We start from the raw sequence: 23,569 nt of genomic DNA, 5'->3' as shown, positions 1-23,569 counted from the left end.
ATTCGGAGAGCGCGCGCGCGTCAACGTCGTCGTCGTCGAATTTTGTGCGAGTTTTGCGGCGCGCGCACACACTGGTGTGTGTGTGTGTGTGTGTGTTTTCGCTACAACTGGCGGGCGGGCACGAGAGTGTGCGTGTGCAAGTGTGAGAGCGCGTGTCCGTGTGTTCTATAGTGACGGTGGTGTGCGAGTGCGTGCGTGTGTAGACGACCCGAAGGAACCAACCGGCGGCCCCAGTCGACGGGATCACACGAACGTCTGTCGCCTGCTCACAAGTGCACACAACTTCGTGACAGTTTCGTGCTGTGGAATTGGGTCGGTCGGCGGAAATATACGTTGGTAATCGAACTGCGTCGTTAACGATATTGTAATATAGACAAGTACACACTCAGTCCATCGGAGGAACGATCCAATCAAATTGTCCGTTAAATGGCTTTTCTGAAAATATCCACATCCCGTAAGTGCAGTCAATTACTATTGCAAGAGCCGCTCAGAAACGACGTGTACGCTCGGCTGGTTCGGTCGCTGACTACCAACGCCAATGGATCCGCAGAACAGCACCAACAGCGCAGGAACAGCAGCGTGGTGTCCGGCCCGGCGGCTGGCGTTGTCGACGCGAAGCCCAAATGGGATCAACTGGACACGTCGTTCGCCAACCCGGAGGCCACATTTAAGAGCAAGACCACCTGGGAAATATTTAGAGCTTACATAGTATACCAGCTATGCTCGTCCAGTTACCTCGTCGAGAACAACATGCAGGTAAACATGTCACTTAACCTCGATCCGTAACCACCGTCACGCTAAACTCGAGTATAGTGTACTATATTTGTGGGTAGTTGAATACATCGTCACTCTAGGAGTCACATGTGCATTGACTGCACAGCCGTGTAACACTAGTGCGTGGTGACTGGTGGTTTGTGTCTATTCTATAGGTACTGGTACCTACTTGGTGTCCCTACACACTTATCACTTGAGTGTGCTTATCTTTGTTCTTTAGACATTATGGTTTTAAACTTAAAATCATTTTGTTTCATTAAGTATTTTAGTATACACTTATACATTTAGAGTGATGAAACAAAATTATTGTCATATTACCTATCTACTCAATAAAAACTACCACACAACTTCTCATATAATTTACTTAAATTAGACATACTTGTAATTGTGATATTCAATCAATGCCTAATCAATTCTTATTTCTAATTTTTTGTATTTATATTCATCTATAATGATACACAAATTATATTCTATACGTCAACTATTTTCTATAGCTTCACTATTCTAGGTAACTATTTAATTTTCAAGTTGGAAAATCAGATGATTTTTGTTTGATAAATAATTAACTTGAAGTTAACATGCTTGTTTTCTACCTCTTTTAACTTTAACATTTCTTATGTTTCTAATCTATTATTGATATTAAATAGATACAATTCATGAAGTCTAAATTTGAATTGATTTAATTTATGTTAAAGGTTATCTGGAAAATAATTAAAAACATTAAAAAAAAAAATATAAGTTACAGGTCAATTGGTCAATTATTATGTATTATATTAATTACATATTTTTTCTTTCTCGTATAATAGATAACAATTAAAAAAAATTGATAATATTATTATTATGAGTCACCATATTTAAAATATGTTTTCTGTATTTATTATGATCAATAAGGCTGCTGGTTAAATACAAAACCCATGTTCAAATTTGCTAAAAATAAAAATCTGTCTGCACATTATATTTGGCATATGTCAGAACACATCTAGGTATATTTTGTATGATTTTTCACTTATTGTTTAAAATTGTGTAGATAGCCATTCAATGCCTATTAAAAATAATACATACCTAGGATATTTTTTTAAAAAGAAACTATTAGTCTTAATATTAAAATATAAGTTGAGAATTTTATTTACCTCAACCACTTTTTACACTGTAGGTATGTTATTTCGTATTAACTGAAATTAGTCTAAAATCTAGATCATATCACCAATCATCATGTTAGTTTTACTACTTAGTTTTAAGTTTTCAACTTGTGTATTTTTTATAGTTACAGTACTATTTTAATAAACACATAATATTAAATAAATAAATATATATAAAACATAAAAATATTCAGATGTTAAATTTTAAAAGTGGAGTTGATATTTTGACCTTATAATTATTAATTCGAAATTAAAATATTTTTTTAAATGCAAGCCTTATTTTATTCACTGCAAAAAATATATTGGATGATAGGTTAAGATAGTTAATACTTTATTTAATATAACAATTATATTGTTATATAAATTAAAGTAGGTATTTAGATAGGTATACTATAATATATAACAACAATTATGTTTGTAAAATGCACAAATATTGACTTATGAGCAGATAGGTAGGTTATTTAATCCTATATCATAATTTATTTATATAATTATAGTTTAATTTTTTTTTTTTAAGAATTAAAATAGATTGAGGAATAGAGGTTAACTTAATCTACTTTACTTATAACTATTAACTTGGCTAAAATATTTTAAATTATAACTTTATATCGATGCCTATATATTATTTTTAGTTACATTTTAGATAACTGAGATAGTTTGGTAGTAAATAAAACAAAAATATATTGTTACATAACCTCATACATAACTTTTATGTGAATGTGACATTACATTATTTTTCCAATATTAACCCATTAAATTAATCCAAAAGTGTTAGTCCCTTACATGTTGCTTGAACCAATTTTTATTGTATCACACAACTTTATTTTTGTAATTATTATATATTTTATAACTTTTTTAGCTCATGAAACTTTGCAAAGCTGTTTTTGGTGAAAAATTATTTACCCTAATGATGAAAATGACATTTTATGGTCATTTTGTTGCGGGAGAAGATCAATATCGTATTGTTCCTACATTGAAACGCTTAAGATCTTTTGGTGTTAAACCAATATTAGACTATTCTGTTGAAGAAGATATTAGTCAAGAAGAGGCAGAAAAACGTGAAGTTGAGTAAGTATGATTTTATAGTCCTTAATTAAATTGTATTAAATTAGATAAATAAATGCTAATGTTTATTATTAATCAATCAAATATTCACAAAGATGATAGAATTTAATATTAGGTACCTACAGATTATAATTCAATAGCCTTGATCTTTGATATATACAAAGTTGAAAGGAGATCCCGGGGGGAGGGTATTATAGGGATGCGAGATCTTTTATTTAATGTATCATACTTGGTTTAGCTTATTAGTAGAATACAAATAGTATATAGATCAATGATGTTTTATGTAATGTTATAATTTAATTATAAATTCAATTTAGAAATTATTTTGTGTTGTAATAACTTATAATCAGTTTTAAATTCTAATAGTTTGCACTAATAATTACTTTCTTTAACATTTAAATACTAAGAAAAAATGGAAAATGGTTTAACCTTTACATTTGATAATGAGTCAATTTACTCTAATATTAAAATTAATAAAATTAAACATGCACTTGTCAAGTAAAAATATTACACACTGTAAGATAAATACAACAAATGCATATGGTGTGCAATCATGCAACATAATGTTTTGATCAAGTTTATAAGAATAACTCCAACTATGGATTAGAATTCAAATTAATTAAGATTTTACTCCATAAGGAAAAATATTTTGTATAATATTTGTTTGTTTTGTATAAAATGTATTAAGCCCAAGGACAAAATCATACGTTTAGCGTATTAATAATAAAGTTTACATGATTACCTCTAATAATATATTATTTGTTTTTTACATAGCTAAAATGTGTTAATGTTAATTTTATTTAACTTATGATAATTTTTTTTCTCTATATCTGAGAAAAAATAACATATTCAAACTATAATTAATAATGGTGTACTCTGTTTTAATACAATCAATTATGATTATTTTGTTCTATTTAAAATATATATATTTATGTATATATAAGTTCTTACTTTGAAAACAATAAATAATCAAATTCAAAAATTGATTTCGGTTAAAATGGTATATACTTATTTAGTTTTAAACCCCCCACCCTGGGATCTAATGGTATTTGAGAATGTATTTTTATAATTGCCACTCAGAAATATTGATATTTTTTAATAACCTTTAAAAAGTAAAAGTAATTCATTTATTATCGAATGTATTTATTTATTTTTATGAATACTAAATTTTTTTACCAAGTTTATAATTTATGTACATATTCTTTCCTAATGAATTGTTATCTTTCTTATTAATATTTTAAAAAACAATTGTTTTTGAAACAGTTATGATTGAATGGCTAGAAGTTATTTTATATTCTTATTAGCCACTTTTTCAATTCCAGATATATTAACTTATTTCAAATCAATGATTTATTACATGTTTGTATTTGTATTAAAATTTAGAATCTAAGTTAAAATGTTGATTATGTGGTACCAAATACAATTAAACTCTTAAAATTCTTAATGTTAGAGTAATAAAAGTGAGAAAATAAGTAACTGCTTAACTGTATAGTAAGTGTTGAATGACCCTTGTTATTGAGTAGAAGTCACTAAAGAGTATGCAGCAATGGTCTGTTATAATGGGACACTAAGTGATTTTCTGGTAGGTCAGTACTTGATGTGGCCATGTGGCCAGAACTCAAATAGTGTTAAAATATTTTGAAAGTTGGTCAAATACCACGAAACGATTGTTTATGATTTGCCGTGCATCATTGCTACATTTAAGTTTTTAATTTTCGTAATGCTAAAGCAGTTCCCACGGCTCCGTCGGTTTCAAACATGAAAAAATAAAAAATATTTTTAATTTTAAATATATGTAAATATAATGTATTAATATTACTATAAAAAATACAATAATTAAAAAAAAAAAAATTATGACAAAATTTTTATCACGTGTATTCAAGAATTAAGAGTGTATTCAATTTAAAATGTGTAACTCATATTTGGTAAATAGTTATATTTTTATGAATTTCTTACCTATTAATATATTTTTACATGGTTTATTATGTACGATTTTGATCAGCTTTTTTTCAATTTGTTTCTTTTACGTTTTTTTTCAAATTGAAATTAAATTGACAGAAGTGTGAGAGTTTTGAAACTGAGCGTTATAAGTTCGATAGAACCTCTCCGATTCATTTTTCATACTTAAAAAAAAAAATGATAAGTAACTAAGATACAAATAATATTTTAATATTTACCGAGGATTTTCAGATGGTTCTTGTACATACATGAATAGTTATATTTTAAATTACGCTTATTTTTCTAAGTTCTATGAGGTAGTTGAAATTAAATGGCAACAGTGCCCTAAAATTGTAGTTAAAAACCATACGCAATCGTGAACACTTGTCAATAGTAATAAATTCCTTGTACTTAATCAGGAAAACAAAAACGAAAAAATTAAGGATAACGGGAATTTTCACGTTAAACCGATTTTTAACAAAATTGATTTCTATTTTATTTTGACTGCAAAAACAAATAACCGTAGAAATTTTCACAAAGTATTTTAAATATTTCGTTTGTTTTTGAGCTGTTTATAGGCAAATTAAATTTACGATTTAATTTTTTTAACGTTAATATAAAAAATTTTGCTTGATCAAAATCCTTGAGTTAAATAAAATGTTCTTTAATAGTTGTTATTAATAGAAATTAAAAAAAAATAATGCGTGTAAGTCTTTTTCTTATTTTAAATTAGTTCGTTTTTATGAAAATTGCAATTTATTAATATAAATATTTATCTAAATTATTTTTTTATAAGAATATTCAAGTTGGATAGTGATGTAAGATACGCTTAATTCTTTTTATATATGTTATCTTTTACATATATATATATACGTAACGATGATTAAACATTAGCTATTTATAGCCAATATTTGATATATTAAAATGTATTTTCTTTGTGCGAATTTAAAATTACAAAAAAATACTAATCTAAGGAAACTGAGCTAAATAGTTTCCAATTGTATTTAAACGATTTTTAAATTAATAAAACATAATAAAAACTGATGTTGAGCGTTTCTAATTGACCCGAGTATATAATAAAAGATTTATATTTTAAGTGATATGTCTATACATAATAATACAAGCTATATCCACCTATTATATTATTTATAAAATATTTAAAATTAAAATTATAAACAAGTTCCCAAAAATATAAATATGTTTAAATTCCATTTAATTGATTCGTCATAAATTATTCATTCTTATATTTATTGATATTTTCTTATCTTTAACCTACCATTTTAATACTATAACGTATAATTATTATACGTTTAAAAAAATATATATAATTAAGTCAGTTCTAATACACTTAATTATTATTTTTAAATATACCTAATTATATACCTAACCAGGGTATGTTAAATAAGCTTGTAGACAAATTTTGTGTGTAATATTCACAACTCGGTGATGGATTTTTTACGCAATATTTCAATTTAGCTAAAAAAAAATAATGGTTTTTGCTTCAGTTTGAAATATTGATAATTATTATTTATTTATTCAATAAAGAATGCAACTTAAGACTATAAATATATAACAGTCATAAAATTGAACTTCAGTAGTAGGTATGTTATTATACAATATATTTATTATTGTTGTATCGTTATTTATTATTTATGGATTTAAGTTTAAATAAGTAAACGTCATTCAAAATATCACTATTTAGAATGTAAAGCTATATTATTTTATGAAAAAATATTTATAGTATTATGACTACAATAGCAATAGTACCAAGTTTACTAATATTTAATATTTATTTTTAGATCAAGCATGTCGGAAATCGAAAAAAGAGACCAAGATGCTGCTCAAAAAGAAGGTAAACTTTTATGAATATGAAACTTAAAGTTACAGTTCAATCAGCACTGGTTTAAATTTTATTTAACTGCTCGATTTATTTATTTTTATAAATGCACTAATTTGTATTGAATATGTCTGTGCTAATTTTAATCCACTAAATAAGCTCAGATATATATATGTATAATATTTTTTCCTTCCCGTACAGATTGTAATCAGATAATGGATCTTTTCATTTCAATTGTATATAATTTTTGTCATATTAATTGTTCATTTATCATTAATGATATTGATTTATTTATACTTAACTTTTTACAGTTAGTAATTAGCTGAATATAATGGGTATAGGATATTTTACTTCGAGTACATGTTAGTCTTAGCCTTTAAGGTAGGAAAATTGAGTTTTTTTTTAAACTTAAATTGATGCATACAAAATAAAGAATACGCAGCAAATTTAAAATAGTTTAAAAATAAATTCTAGCAAATTTGTACTATTATTTATAGATTAAATTCTAAGCAGAATGTACATATCCATTTTAGATTTTGAGCGGAACGATGAAATCGATGAATGTACCTATTGATTTTATCATGATATGTTTATTTTTTTTTTTGTATTAGAGTACACTATAATTTGTCAAATAAATTCTTCGATTTTCAAAAATGGGGGGTCATTTTACACATCAAATTGATTCTAGTTTGTACTTGAAGTTTTTACCAAATATTTATATTATCTTTTTATTATAAAATACAGTTTTCTAAAAATTATTTGAGTTATTTATAGGTATGAGAAATTTTAATCTTATAAATGTCGAAAAAAAATTATTTGCTTGTTCAAGTTTTTGACTTTAACACAAGATCACACAAATATTATTTTTATAGCTGTATAAAAATATTAAAAAATACTTTATAGGCACAATTTTTTATTTACAAAATTCGTTAAAATCGAAAAAATTTCAATTTGTAGTTAAAAATTTATTATACTTTTCTCTTGTATCTAAGTTTTGAAAATTTAATACAAAATTCTTCATAATTAGTTCTTACTGAAATTATAAAATCTAAAAAATGCATTAATCAACTATTTTTTTATAAACATTTTAAGTTCCATTTTGGACGAAATTACTTATTTAAACTATAAATAATGATATGATAATTATTTTAATATAATCTAAATTCATTATGTGTGGGAAATTAAAGTTTTATTTATTTTAAAATTTTATCTATTTAATACTATTTATAGATACTATGAATTTATTTTTATCGTATTACGGTATTTACAGAAAGATATTATTACATTTTAAGTTCATGTAATATGGTATAAATTTACAAAAACAATTCTATAATTTCGGAAAAAATTTTATCAACCCACTATTATAATATTATAATAATACTAATAATAAAATATATAACTAATAGCTGTATCAAAAAACATTATCTATTGCCCTATTGGTGATATAGGCTAATAGACCGTTTTCGTTCAGAATCGTTTTTCATCTAATCATCTATAATGAATTCAAGTTTAATAGATCTACTGTACTTACCGTACAGCAGAGCAGAACCCCACTTACCTATCTTTTTAATAATATTAAATAACAAATTTCAAAATAATTTATTATAAAATATAAAATATGTAACATTTGTAGAGGAATACCTACCCACATGTTTTGTCTTCGTAATGTATTCGACAATTTTCGTTCAGCAGTTTCAATTTTGCCTAAATAGTTAAATATTAGAGTGAATTAATAATTAATCTATTAGCTTTTTAAACTCTAAGCTAAGAAGTAAGAATATTATCTTAGTTCTCGCTTCTCTTATTCTTTATCACAATATTTTAATAATTGTTAACTGAGTTACGATTATGTAAAGTTTTATATAATAAAACTATACATTAATGTCTTAACCTATGTTTAATAATAGGTGAATTCATTCTAATTTAGCTAGCTACATAAAATTGGAACTGCTGATAACAAATGTATAATATTTTCTATTTTATTTGACGGAAACAAGACATGCCGGTCCTATTATGTTTTACATATTTTTAACACTGCCATTTTAACTAATTTTGTGTTTGATTTGACTAACGCATGCATATTTGTGTTTGGGGTGGTTCCTATTGGACAGGTTCTGTTACAGCGGAAACAGTTGGAGGTTCTTTACCACAGTACCACGTGGATAAACAATTCGCAGACAGAAGGTACAAGGTGCAGAGTGCTCGAACCTATTTCTACCTTAATGAAGCTACTTGTGAACGTAACATGGAAGTATTCCAAAATTGTCTACATGCAGTAGCCGGTAAGATTTCTTTTAAGAAACATTTTTATTATTAATAAATCAACTACTGAGTTTTGTTTTGTGACCAAACCAATGCCTAATAATAGAATTGTCATTAGTCGTTAGTCAGACCTTCATTATGGGTCAAGGAATAATTCAGAAAACATTTTTTTTTCTCAATTTACTGACCTATATTGTGAGTTGTGACCATAAAAAAACTTGTTTCACATTCTTGAAAGAAATTTTTTGCATTTATTATAAATATATCATGCTAATAAAATATAATCCATTGATAATTTATATTATGGTATTAAGAGTATTAAGTATAACTTATAAGCGTTGCATTGTTCATTTTCAATAACTTAATAAAAACTGATTTATGTAATATAATACATAAATATATATCTTTTTTAATCTCGATAATTCATAAAATAGTCTTTAATTATAAAATTATTTATCTGGTGTTTCATATTTTTTTTTTTTTGTAATACAGTAAAATTATTCTCCATGCAAATTGTTTATATATTTTTATAAATTTTCAAAGTAGGCATTGCCAGTATAGCGTTTAGCGGAAATAATCGTGTGTTGTTTACTTTATTGTTAGAGTGAAGTGTGAACCAATCTATATTGTATTATACAAGTTAAAGTTAAGAACATAACTTGTTTGTATATTTGCGTTTTTATGATGTTTCAATTTTTATAAACGCTATGAGCTTGGGAAGAGGACTTAGTACTAAAAAGTCACCAAATATGTATTTTAAATATATAAAAAAAATTGCTAAAATAAAGATACTTCAATTTCGAGCATCTTTAATTTAGAAATAAAAAAATCGCAGACAGAAAAACGTGTATAGTTAACCGTAAAAATACGCTGAAGAGTGAAGACTGAACAGTGAACCCTGAATGTGATATGTTTATGTATAGTATATTATATATCAGAGGACCCGTATGATCCGCTTATCGATATTATAGATCATATTATATTTTGTCTTGTGAACAATTATCCAACTAATAACTATAAATAAAATCAATCTAATTAGCGATTCTTGGAAATACATGCGTCCGCATATATTTATATAATATGATATAAATTTAAATCAAACATTTTGATTATATACATAAATATAAATAAAATAAATTAATGATTAATGTGTACCTATTATTAAATATAAAATTAAAGAAATATTGTTTAAAAGCAAAAAAAAAAAAATTTAAAACCAGTTTTCTCTTATCGTAAAACGTTTTTTTGTTTCTTACTATACCATTACAATTCGAAATACTGTAATAAAGAAAACCATGTAATTTTTTTAATTTTAACTTTTAATTACATCAACAAAATTATTAAGCTTATTTTGGACGCTGGTTTTGCCATCTAATTAGCTGTCTTTTTGTTTTTGTCTATAATTTCTTCTTTTACTTCTTGTAATTAGTTTAATATTTTTCTTATATAATTGCTATATTTAAATGTTATATGTATTTTATGTTATATGTATCTTTCTTAGATGTATATATATATAAGCTGTAAACCCTTCAGAAAATAATTGTTGAGCTAAAATGGTTTTATACCAGCAGCTAATAAAAAAAAAAAAAAAAAACTTTTAATTTGATATCAGGTTTTATTTACTCCTATAGTCCTATATTAATGTTAATATGTAATAAGTTATTACATATTACTATTACATATTATTACTAATAACAGTAGATTGTTCTGCTAAACGCAAATATAAATTTTGCTATAAAGAATGTGGGTTAGAGCAGTGGCGTAATTTGGTCAACATTTTTGGGTTGCAATTTTTTTTAAGTGACCATGGATATTTAAATATGCATATTAATACCTTTTCTCTCCCCTAATTTTAAACCTGAAGGGGGATTCTATTTTTCTTTTCAAGTGGGTATCGCTCTGCTGTGTAGTAGAGACCGAGAGTTGGTCTCTATAATTGGTGTGTTAAATTTGAATGCAATGACAGTGGCAGCCGGCAGGTATAATTGTATACGAAAAACGATTTTGAACGGAGATGATTTGTCAGCCTAGGATAATTAGCAGGATATATTATATTATTACCTATATTTAAATTGTAATATATCGTATTTTTACGTGATTTCGTAAAAAAATAAATTTCATACGCTTATTAAATTATTTCTATATTGACGCTGACATTTTTTTTAGTTATTTGTAGAAAAACTTATGGAGAACCTTATATTCGGATTTTTAACTTTTAACATATTTCGTAAACATTTGAACTTTAAATACTTATCAACAAAAATTGTGACTAACGATTTTTGATTTTTTTTTTACTACGATAAGCACAAATTATAATAAACCTTGTATTAAATTTTAAAGATTTTTTGGATAGCCAATTTTTTTTTAGTCATTTAAGAAAATAAAATTTAAAAAAATCGAAAATTTCAATTGTCTATAAATAGCTTTAAAAAAGTCAAGATATTTTGAAAATTTAATCATAGATATATAACGCTAATATAAACATTTTGTGAAAATTTCAAGTATTTACAATGATTCGATTTTGAGTCACAGTAAAATAAAAAAATCGATTTTTTCGAAAACTGCTTATGCGTAAAAAATTCCGTTTTTCCGTTATTTTTTTAGTTTTTCCTGACGCTTTTGAAAACTATGGGAAATTTTTTACTTTCGACCTCTCAAAGTACCAACAAGATTCAATTTCCTTTTCAAAGAGGTGCTGAAGTCACTGCAAAGCACTATTACTTCTCCAAAACGTGATGACAGACAAAAAAATTTAAAAAAAACTCATATTGTAAAATCAATACATTCATCACTTCGTTTAGAATCTAAAAGAGGAAAAATGTTCATAATATATATTATGTAGGTAACAAATAATGATTTATTATATAAGATTTATCATGCGATATCCACATGAAACTAAAACACTATATAAGATATAACTAAGCATATAACACTGCAAGTACGATTTCTCGATTACCTATAGGCTATAACAAATATTTTAATTCAGTATTTCAGTGGTAGGTACAACCGTTCATATGCTACCGTGCGCCACATGAATGATAGGGGAGGGAAAATTTTGGTATTGCAAGACGACATTGCCATACCTGAAATTTGTTTGGTGCTGCAAATGTAACACTTGCAACACCCCAATTACGCCACTGGGTTAGAGAGAAAATAAACAGTGTGCTGAACTGCTGACAATATGACGGCTGCGTACGAGTTAATTCCCGGGTACTTGTTTACCTACATTGATACTGTTGAGTTGATTCCCGGGTCATTGGTCATTACATATTATTTTAACCCGGGAATCAACTAAATACTAATACATAAAGTAGGTCTTGGGAACACATACTGCGTGTCTGACATGCTCGAGGAGTCGGGTCGTCATGTTGTCTCCGCCTTATGCCCTTATAAACGTAAAACCTGGCAAATTTGCGTTTAGCGGAATCAAATTTATGCTTTAAGTTTTAATATTATAATAAATTTTTAATTTACCTATTGGCTATTATTAAACTTAAAAGTTAATTAACTCTAATAGTCTAATATTAAAGCTAATAGCATGAAATTGATTCCGCTGGACACATATTTGCCATGTTATACGTTTGTAAGACGGAGACAACACATACAGGTATGGCGTCCTCTTAAGGTTTAGATAAGTGACATGTTTTTCAGATTTTTAAGTATACAATTTTTATGTTAGGTAGTGCTCATCTCTGTATATTTTATGTAAACTTTTGTTATAACTTATAAAAAAAACATTGATAATAAATAATAATACTTAATAGTATTGCCGTATTGGTATAGCTAAATGTTAATTAACATTAAAAAACAATTTTTTACTTATAAATATTTTAAATTTTAATGTTACATTACTGTTTAGGTGCTACCTATGGAACAGGAATTACAGCAATCAAATTAACAGCTCTTGGACGTCCTCAACTTTTGGTAAATTTTAGATTAAAAAAAATATTTATGGATTAATGACTTATGTAAAAGTGTTGAAACAATTGCTATAATTATTCTTAAGAAGACGTAGTATCCGCATGTATGTCTCCGTCTTACACACGTGTGACATAGCAAATTTTCGTTGGCCATTTTCAATATTGTGCTGTTAGATTGAGTGGACTGATCAACTGACCTATTATAAAATTCAAAAGTAAGATTATTATCCAGAGTCCCACATAACCTTTTATTGATATTGTTATTTTTAATTAAGTCATGATTATTTTAAAATGTACAGTTTCAAAAAGATCATAACTTTAAAAATAATAGTATCAATAAAAGGCTACGTGGGGCCCTGTATAATAATCTTACCTTTGAATTTTATAATAGGTTAGTTCACTCTGATATAAAATCTAACGGTACAATATTGAAACTAATGAACGAAAATTTTCTGTCACATGTGTGTAAGACGGAGACAACATATGCGGGTTCTACATCCTCTTAATAAATGTAAAAATCTACTAATGTCAAATATATTAGTTTAATATTATTTATAAATACCAAATCAATAACATGTTGAATTATCTGAAAGGATTGAGCCAAAATATATTTTATTTTTAATGTTATTACAATTTAACAATGAATATAAGTGGTTAGTGTTCTATTAATTACTTATTAGTGGTTATTATAATAATTCAGTAATGATTGTAATTATACTGACTGAAATCCCAATACTTTTTACTAATCTTACCCTATTACTCCATTTTTTTTATGGTAAATTATAAAACAAATGGTTAAGTAATGTGCAAATTTATTGAACTAAGTGCATTCATTACATGTAAAAAAAATACATTCTCTACCCCTTAACAAAGACAATTTTATTCAGATAATACCATTTTTTACAATTTGAATACTATTGAATATTCACTACATTCGAAAAAAATATTAATATCCAAAATTAAATTTTTTTAAATTTCTAAAAGATTTGTACATTTTATTTAAAGAATGCTATACCTGCATTTAATTTTTCTGTATTACAAATACAAAAAATTAAATTTTACATTTACACCGTGAGTTCATTTTTCTCAATTATTTTTTAAATTAGAGTAAATTTACCTATTATAAAATTTAAAAGCAAGATTATAATTTATAATGGTATCTCGGAGGCTTTTATTGATATTTGAATTAAATATTAAATTATTAAATTAAATGCTCTATAAAACAATAAGCCAGTATACACAGTACAATTACACTTTTAGAATGCTCATAACTTGCTTAAAATAATTGTGTAATGAATTATTGTGAATATAAAATTTGCTATGTGTAAGATGGATTTGATACACCGAGGTTTAGTATTCTCTTAAGACATTTTCTTAAAAATAATAGGTACCTACTTGAAATAAATTATATATCCTATTTAAATTGTTAAATAATTTCAGTTCATAATTTATTTTCAAAAAAATAAATGATAAAGAATATCAAATGTTAAATATAAAACTAAAAATATTAATTTGATATTACAGTTGCAATTGTCAGAAGTAATTATGAGAGCTCGTACATTAGCTAGTGAAATTATGGGTGGCAAAGGTAATGTAATTGGTCAGCATCTCACTCTCGAGGAATTAGATAAACGTTTGTTTGAAGCTGGAATCAAGGATACAAAAAAGTTTTTGGAAAAAGTCACCAAGGACAGTCAAGGGTAAAATTAATTTATAAATTTAAAATGTTTGTTTTTATTTAAACTAATTAAATTGTTATTGTTTTGTTTAGTGTTATCCATTTATTCCCATGGAGTGGTCTGTTAGATGAAAATTCTGAACTAAGTGATTCGTTCCGTGTCCCTTGCTTGAAAGAAGGTCGTATGGTCAGACTGTTATCTCAATTATCTAAAAAAGAAGAGGAAATGTTCCGTAATATGGTTCATCGACTTAATACATTAGTCCAAGTATGAAAGATACAGAATTTTTCTATTTTTATAACTTAAACATAATAATTTTTATAGTTTCATACTTTTTTAATGATAACATGCAGTTGTGAATTACTATTTCAATTTGTTATAACTAATGAACATAAATTAATTATCCAAAATTTGATTTTTATAGATCAAAGTATTCTGAATAATATTTTGCTTCATAATATAATTATTATATTATGTGGTAATTTAAAAGAATAACAACTTAAAAATTCAAAAAAACAATTTCAAAAATTTTTTTTAGTAAAAATCCAAAAGAAATAATAAAAGAAAATTTTTCAAGTCCGAAATAATGATTATTATGTTAAATGATCAAAGTGGAATCAAATTAATTATATTTATTTATGCAATTTTTTAACAGACTGCTAAAGACCTAGATGTCCGTATAATGATTGATGCTGAACAAACATATTTTCAACCCGCTATATCTAGATTAACTCTTGAATTGATGCAAAAGTATAATACAGAAAAAGCTATTGTATTTAACACATACCAATGTTACCTAAAAGAAACGCTTAATGAAGTCAAGACTGATTTAAATCAAGCTAAGAGACAAAAATTCTATTTTGGAGCCAAACTTGTGAGGGGTGCTTATATTGATCAGGTAAATTATTTAAGTTGTAATAATTAAAAATTGTATTCTTTAATAAAAGAATATTTCTAATTTAGAAAAATTTATTAATTATTATTAACTGTTAATATTATAAATTTATTTGACTTAAAATTAATTATTTTAGTATCCTATAAATATGATGAATTTTATAGGAGAGGGCAAGAGCTGCAGCATTGGGCTATGCTGATCCAACCAATCCATCTTATGAAGCCACCACAGAAACTTATCATCAAACACTGACTGAATGTTTAACGCGCATTAAGCAACTGAAAGATCAGGGCGATGCTTGCAGCAAGATTGGTATAATGGTTGCATCACATAACGAAGATACTGTACGTTTCGCATTATCACAGTGAGTAAAATTAACATAATGCTAATATGTAAATAAATATATTTATTTATGTCATTTTGACATTGGTCCAATACTTTAAGTGAATCTTTCAATGTTATACCTAAAATGTAATGCGGTAGGTAAAAATCAAAACGGGGTTAGAAATGGTTAGGCTACGTTTGTTAATTTGATAAATTTTGCAGAGACACATAGAATAGTGTCTAAAAAAGCATTTCCAACGCCATCCAATACAAGGGAATAGCGATTACTGGAATAAAATGCAGAAATGGATATTACACAAAACAATAAAACAAAACAAAACAACAGTACTCATCATTTATGAAAACCACCACCAACATAATAATTTAAAATTTGTTTCATAAAACATTTTTCGTTTTTGTTTTCCTCACTTATCAGAATGAAAGAAATTGGAATCTCTCCTGAAGACAAAGTAATCTGCTTCGGACAGCTGCTTGGCATGTGTGACTTCATCACGTTCCCCTTGGGTATGTTGCATAAATAATATATTCATATACGTTAATCTATTGAGCATAAAATAAATATAATTTGTTTTGAATTTGACAGGCCAAGCAGGATATTCAGCGTACAAGTATATACCATATGGCCCAGTCAACGAAGTGCTACCATATCTGTCTCGCCGAGCTATGGAGAACAAGGGTGTGCTAAAGAAGTTGGCCAAGGAGAAAACATTACTGAGAAAAGAACTTGTCAGGCGTATACTGCGTGGGCAGTTTTTCTACAAACCTAATGGCAATTATACGCCAGTTTAAGAACGAAATATAAGCCTTAATATCATATAGTAAGCGCAAGTCTCTCTAATGGTATGCCGATTAGTCTTATGTTATTACTATTCTCCCTCCAATATTAACTTAACTTAATTGTATGACCGATCAGATCTGAATAGACAGTACTTTTCAGTATTATAAGCAATAATAGTTTGATTTATATTTCAGAATCTCATCTTACCTAAACACGTAAACTTGTACTTAAAAGTGATGGAAAAATATGTTTATATAATTCCATTTTTATTTTTTTCATCCTTAATGGAACTTAAAAATAAACTACCAATATGTTCATATAATTTATTAATCGGTTTACATTGAACTGCGCTTTTAAATTTATGCCGGCCTTTATTCGTAGAAAACAGTTTATTACTGTTTATAAATAAATTGTAAAAGTATAAATATATACATAAAAAATAGTTCGTTTCACATTTTTGTAAAAAAAAAAAAAAAATGTTATGTTATTTTATTTTATACAAAACATTTAGTTAGTTCTACGCTAATAATATTGAGCTACTGAAATATAAAGCCATAATGAGTTGTGCCTATATAAGTGATAATATGTCTTGTTAAATATTAATATTTATAGAAAATATTGTTGACTTTTTTCAGCTGTAGTAATAATTAGTAACTATAAAAATAATATGAATAAGAATATTAAAAATATTCAAAATTGGACTATAAATGGTTATAAATTTGATAGTTTTTTTCTCATTAGTTCAAAGATTATCCATTATAAATAATAAAAAAAAAAATTTCAATCATCTTTAAAATGTAATACATATAATATGTAAGTGTATAGGTTGTCATATTAAGTATAAAATATTTGACATTTACTTGTTGAAAAAGCTCAATATTTATCTCATTAACTCATATTTATCACTTTCATGCTAAATTATCAAAACATTAATTGATTTATTCATCATTTAAAATTTCACAACAATTCCTAAATATCCTAATGTTTTATATATTCAATTGACAATTATTATTATATTAAATGCATTATACCAATGAAAGAAAAAGCAAGTTCAAGTCATTTTTTAGTTTAATATATGTAAGTTTAATAAGATATTAGATTTTACTTATACTTTTTAAGATAATTGAGCAATGTGATATTAAATTTAAAAGCAAAAAAAAAATTTAACAAACTTAAATTAAGCTATTTATGCATTCAAATCATCAAAATTTTAGGCAGTTTTCTCCTTCTCTTAATAAATTACTTCTGCTTTATGTACCCACATACTCAATTTATGATCTCTGAAGGTACAAGTGATACAACAACTACAACACGGCTTTTTGAGCTTTTACTCAACTAATTTGCTATAGTTATTACTTATTGTAAATATCATGTAAGATAATACAAGTAAATAACCTACTTTTACAGTTGTTTTGATAAATTATAAATGAATCATAGATATTTTTAGATCTGGGAGAAGTCACTTAATGGTTCATATGTTTAGGATTGTTGGTTTAAAACAATAAATTGAATGATATTAACAATATATGAAAGGAAAGCAAGTTTATTGTTTTGCCTTTTTAGAAATATTTAACCAATATTAAGTTATTAAATAACTTAGATTTAATACTTATAATTTATGAGGGTAGTTAATGTTTGTTTCAAATAGTTTCTATTCAAATGCTAATAATTGCAGTAAAACAATGTATTAGATGTGCAGATATTAATTATTATTATTGTAATTTATTAAAAAAAGTATTAAAATCCATTTATAAATATTAATTAAATAATACACGTTTGATAAATACAATTGGACATTGTTTTATTCATTAAGAAAAAAGTTTTAGGGATGAATAAAGTATTTAACAATTTCATGTTAAAAATATAATACTTATTAATGATTATAATGAAATATGAAAAATATGTTTCTTCTCTTCAATACATTGTTTAAAACAACACTTTTTTTTAAAGTTTTTATTTGCCACTATAATATCAAGCTAACAAAAGGATCTACAGTATGACAGAAATTATGGTCTGGACTGTCACCTTAAATAGTGGTCTAAAACTGACCAAAGGTTTGAATTCCACAGTATTAACTGTTTCTATGGTATAGAATAAACTAAAAACCTATGTATTAATCATATAAATGTCATTTTCAGTTTTAGTACCAAAACATGGTCCTAATTTAACCTCAGATTGATTTAGTTTAAATAAAAATCAAGCAAGTTCTAATTTAAAGAGATTACTGTAACTCGTGTAACTTGCATACAATTTAATAAACATTTTAACTCTTCAATTTGTTTAGTTATTTATCCTTGATTTTGTATATCTACTTCCTACTTATATAATTTAATTATTTAAACAATGATCAAATTATTATAATTTTATTTTTTATTTAAATAATAACTTTTTTCGTGTAATAAAAAATTCAATTGATTTCATAACAAACAAATCATTACAATTACTTGTACACTATTTAAGTATTATACAATATAATAGTACTTACAAATTACTTAAATGTATTTATTTTCCAAATCGAAGCTTAATATATAAATCACATAATGTTTAGTAACAGAATAGTCTTTGTTTGGCACAATACATGTACAGAAATTACAAATATAAACATACTCTTGTTCTAATGATCATGAAGAATAATCTGTATCTTCTGACGGATCATCATGATCAGTATCTGTATCGGTACAACTCAGGTCGCTGATCGTAGTAACAATAGGTCGATTTGTATTTGGTTCAATATCATAATTAATGTCTTCCTTCCCCCATCCTTTCTGTTTCATTAGTTTCATGTCTTCCTTGGTCAACACACGTACAATTTCGCCGCGTACCTTGTCTCCTTCAGCTATTGGTTCAATAACAACATAATCATTACGCTTTACCCATACATTTCGTCTGAATTTAGCTGGCATTGAAACAAGAAAGGTTTCATTGTCTTCAACTGAGAATACTTCATGAAGATTATTGCCGCGACCAGCAATTATGCGAACAATGCGTTGTTCATCTACTGGACCATTCCAATCAGCAGTGAGCATTTCTTTCTGCACATGTTTACGTTTAGTCGCCCTAGACATTCTGTAAAAAATAACACTTAATGAAAAAAAATATTTACAAAATTATTTTTAATGTTAACATAAATCTTAAATATATGATTTACACATATTTTTTTTTTGTTTAGTCTTTTATTTATCAGTTTTCCTCTTTTTCTTTTTGAACACGCCAATGTTTCCACCTGACAACTCTATAGCTTTTATAATGTCCAAAGATTCTCCAAGTGGTACTCCATAACCTTTAAATAATCCGTGCGGGTTGGATGGTGTAACACAATCGTTTAGAGCATCTTTTCTAAGAGCAGTATCAACTTCAACTGAACTAAAAAACGCTACTGATTGAGGCAAATCAGTCATACCTAATTTTTTGACACAAAATGCTCTGACTAGTAAGTTTGTTACATGCAAAGCTAATGCAGTCTGATAACGATGTTCATTTGGTACTAAATAACGTATCTCATCATGAAAACTTAGGCAAAATCGTACATTAGGATGGATTAACCAACGCATGCATACCAACATTAAATGAAGGAAATCAACCGCACCACTTTGCACAACCCAATTAATTCTAGTAGGTATAAATTTATCTATGTCCACTCCATTCATTTCTAAAGCTCGACTGAGTCTTGATTCTAAAAATGGAGTTTTTGGTTGTTTTGAACATGCAATTTGTTCTAGGCTGTTGAACATTGCAGATTCTGAACCTCCACTCCAAATAGGTTTATTAAACAATTCATCAACACTTTTATTATAAATAGTACATAGCTCTTGTGCACCAAGTCGGGAATGTTCTCTTTTTTTAACTTCTGGTAAAACAGTGTCATGAAGTTTGTAGATTCTATTTCCTTTTGTCATGTTAAACATGGCTATTGCTTTTTGTTTTGCTTGTGTAGGACTTAAGTCTGGATTGAACTGCTTTAATAATCGTTCAGAAAATGGTTTTCCTGCACCATAAATCCTAGCATAATTTAATACTTTTGCATTATCTCTTGTAATGCCTATTGCTTTAGCAGTTGTACTATGCATATCTGTGCCATCACTTTTCCTACCACTGAGTGTCATCCACCCAAAAGCTGTAGCGCCGTGTTCTTTACCATAATAAGAATCTCCAATAACAGATGCTATCCACAGTTCTTGAGAATCAACATCTGCTCCAACTAAAGAATAACCAGGAGGTGATTGGATCATACTACGTAATTCAGATCCAACACGTTCATCGATAGCATTAGCAGCTGTCATCCATGTTCTTTCAACTGCTCTACGAGTTAATGTTCCACAAACAACAACCTGAGGTATGATAGCACCATATCCCTTTGATTTGTCAGTCCAAACCACAATTTGCCCTTCGACCCGTTCTCTGTTGTTTCTCCAATAAGATAACATACGTGATATTTCAATAATATGCTCAGCATTGCTATCCTTACCAGAAAGTCCATTTTGAGAAAATTTATTTAAGAAATCTCGTGCAAGTGGATTTCCAACATTTAAATGATTTCCATCTTTATGTGGAAGTTTCAATATACCACAGCCTGTTGCTAAATTTTCTTTGCAAGGTTTATTTCGTATGGTTTTGTGATTTTTTTTTTTGAAAATACATTCATATTTGACTAGATTTGTTTGGACATTTTCATGAAGTTCAGTATTATTTATTTTTATTTTACAGTCACAAGATACCTTATTTTTAATATAGTGATTTTTTAATTCTTTAAGAGGTACCAATTCAGCATCTGGAAGTTTTATGTCAGTGTCATATGGAACAAGTTGGCCCCAACCATTTCCCCTCACATAATGTAGGGGGAGAGATTTCCACATAAGAGAAAGTAATTTAGGCACAAGATGCATACCAGAGCTTATGAGTAATGGACCAGGAACCCAATGGAGGTCTTTAGGAGGTGCACACAATTTTCTATACCATTCTGGATAGCCAGCTAGATGAGGTGTTTTTAGTGGCATTCGTTCACATGTTGCCATCAATGGCTTAAACATTTCTTGCAATTCTAAGAATTTCTTTTCGTAAATGTCTTCTGTTTCTATAGGTTTATTTTCTACTGTAATCTCTAGTTTCTTCTTTTTTTCTTTTTTCAGTTTTAATTGCTTAGGTATCCAATTTTGATCCCAGAGCCACAAATCTTTTTTATAATTGTCATTATACATTAATTGACAAGCTTGATTTGCTTGCTGTGAAAGCAAAAATTTAGATTCAATGTCCAAGTCTTCATATATTTCATTTGAAGTCTCCAGATACCTTTTCCAATTAGAATTTACTGGCAAATATGATGTACCCAATTCCAAAATACCGGCTAGTGTAACAGGATGAGGAAAACGTTCTAAAAATAAAGGCCATAGTTTTTTCAAGACTTTAGTAGTGGCTTTAACATCATTTGCGCAGTAGCTCATTAAATTTTGAAAATCATTATTAATATCTTGTAGTGAACCTTTAACAAATATATCACGATCACTCTTGGACAACTCAGCTTTACAATATAATTTATACACTTCATTTAAACTATTTAATGAACTATGTTGTTGCCAAGATTCATCTTCAATGATATCCTTAGATTTTAATAATGTTTTCTGATAACTAGTGATTCCACTGATGGCAACATGCAGAGACATAGTGTCTATAAATCTAAGAGCTGTACGATTTAGCCAATATTGCTCCATAATTCTAGCTCTATCAAAAGCAACATGATGGCCTACACACAACTTGGGAGTATTTGACCATTCTGTGATTTTTTCTTTGGATTTAGTTGATGTCTCTAATGGAATAAGATCGTTACATGAATAACCAAGATATCTACCTGACCTGGTATTACAGCTGATTAAGTCTTTACTCACCCAACTGTACCAAGCTTCTGATGTAACAGCAGTTGCTAAGGTAGGTAAGTCACCTTCTCTACAGCATACTTCAACATCAAAAATCATTACTTTTTCTTTAGGATAATCACATTGCTCAATTTCCTTCCCATACCTAGTCCAACCTTCTCTGAACACCCATTCTTTAGGCATATCAGGTATTTTTTGTTTTAAAAATTCATCCATCAGTATTGAATAGGGTTCACTTTGCATTTTACCAATTTCATAAAAGTGATCAACTATGTTTCCTTCCAATGGAGGTAATTGGAGTTCAATATCAGGCACTTTGTGCAATTTTGAAGGTAAATCATATTTGGACAGCTCATTTAGAGCCATCTTCAGAACATTTTCATCTGTGGTATGAGAGTCGTTGAAAAGCTGATCATACAAGTTGGCTGACAACATTTGAATGTTCAATGGGTTTTTACGAAATTCCGTCTTCTCCTTTGGTATCAAACGCGGTATTCTGGTCAACGAGTCTGACATCATAGTTTCTTCTTCTCGAGATTTTTCGGCCAACAGTTCGGTTATTTTGTCTCGCTGCGGGAATTTGGATACGGTACAGTATTTTCCATGGCCCCGCACACATTGCGCATAATAAACGTTAGCACGGTTCCAATACATTCCAATACACTATATAATTTAAATTATCAAAACACGTGCGTTACATGTACATTAAGCCTATAATCTCAAAAGTTTTTAATTCTGATTAACGGCACTTACCTTAGTAAATAAATCAACCCTCAAACATTTATTATATGTAAATATATTTGAATAAATACGTGTAAGACTAATAAATATATTTTACATTCTTTATTCTTTTTCTTATTATTCTTTTTTTTTTTTTTTATGTAAAAAGCCAACAGAACTGCGTACACTCGAATTGATCTGAAAGTGAACGAGGCGATGAAAAATGAAAATAATAAAAATAAATAATAAGTAAATAGTAATAAACATGCGCATTCAATAAGTAGTAGCCTAGAACAGGTACCCTGTAGGCTGTAACACTCATGAAATACGAATAGTATGTGGCTTTCAAA

The 23,569-nt window shown here is 27.4% G+C and overlaps 3 protein-coding genes across 5 annotated transcripts; 1 reads left to right on the top strand and 2 right to left on the bottom strand.

Annotated features, from left to right (window-relative positions):
- The first annotated feature begins 122 nt into the window (after positions 1 to 122).
- LOC132920568 (proline dehydrogenase 1, mitochondrial) lies at positions 123 to 18,907 on the top strand. 3 transcript variants are annotated; one of them, XM_060983055.1, is made up of 11 exons: positions 130 to 756; positions 2,773 to 2,981; positions 6,716 to 6,768; positions 8,877 to 9,035; positions 12,875 to 12,939; positions 14,460 to 14,635; positions 14,707 to 14,881; positions 15,270 to 15,512; positions 15,674 to 15,873; positions 16,270 to 16,358; positions 16,438 to 18,907. In XM_060983055.1, the coding sequence occupies exons 1-11, from the start codon at positions 427 to 429 to the stop codon at positions 16,641 to 16,643; spliced, it is 1,905 nt and encodes a 634-aa protein (XP_060839038.1). In that variant the 5' UTR covers positions 130 to 426; the 3' UTR covers positions 16,644 to 18,907. The 3 variants fall into 3 exon arrangements, with proteins under 3 accessions (XP_060839039.1, XP_060839038.1, XP_060839037.1); XM_060983054.1 differs by having other exon boundaries at positions 132 to 756; positions 8,865 to 9,035; XM_060983056.1 differs by lacking the exons at positions 16,270 to 16,358; positions 16,438 to 18,907 and adding an exon at positions 16,056 to 16,178 and having other exon boundaries at positions 123 to 756; positions 8,865 to 9,035.
- A 72-nt stretch (positions 18,908 to 18,979) lies between these two features.
- Positions 18,980 to 19,772, bottom strand: LOC132920570 (probable RNA-binding protein EIF1AD). Its single transcript, XM_060983059.1, has one exon. It carries the CDS (start codon positions 19,695 to 19,697, stop codon positions 19,254 to 19,256), a length of 444 nt encoding a protein of 147 aa, XP_060839042.1. The 5' UTR covers positions 19,698 to 19,772; the 3' UTR covers positions 18,980 to 19,253.
- On the bottom strand, positions 19,559 to 23,523 carry LOC132920567 (DNA polymerase subunit gamma-1, mitochondrial). Its single transcript, XM_060983053.1, has 3 exons — positions 23,253 to 23,523; positions 19,781 to 23,162; positions 19,559 to 19,698 (listed from the first exon to the last, which is right to left on the bottom strand). The coding sequence occupies exon 2, from the start codon at positions 23,151 to 23,153 to the stop codon at positions 19,806 to 19,808; it is 3,348 nt and encodes a 1,115-aa protein (XP_060839036.1). The 5' UTR covers positions 23,154 to 23,162; positions 23,253 to 23,523; the 3' UTR covers positions 19,559 to 19,698; positions 19,781 to 19,805.
- Between the last annotated feature and the right edge of the window lie 46 nt (positions 23,524 to 23,569).

Source organism: Rhopalosiphum padi, chromosome 2 (assembly GCF_020882245.1).
Source record: "Rhopalosiphum padi isolate XX-2018 chromosome 2, ASM2088224v1, whole genome shotgun sequence".
In the NCBI taxonomy this organism is placed as follows: domain Eukaryota; kingdom Metazoa; phylum Arthropoda; class Insecta; order Hemiptera; family Aphididae; genus Rhopalosiphum; species Rhopalosiphum padi.
Note: the sequence above shows the minus strand (reverse complement) of the source record. Positions and strands in the feature narration are given on the sequence as shown.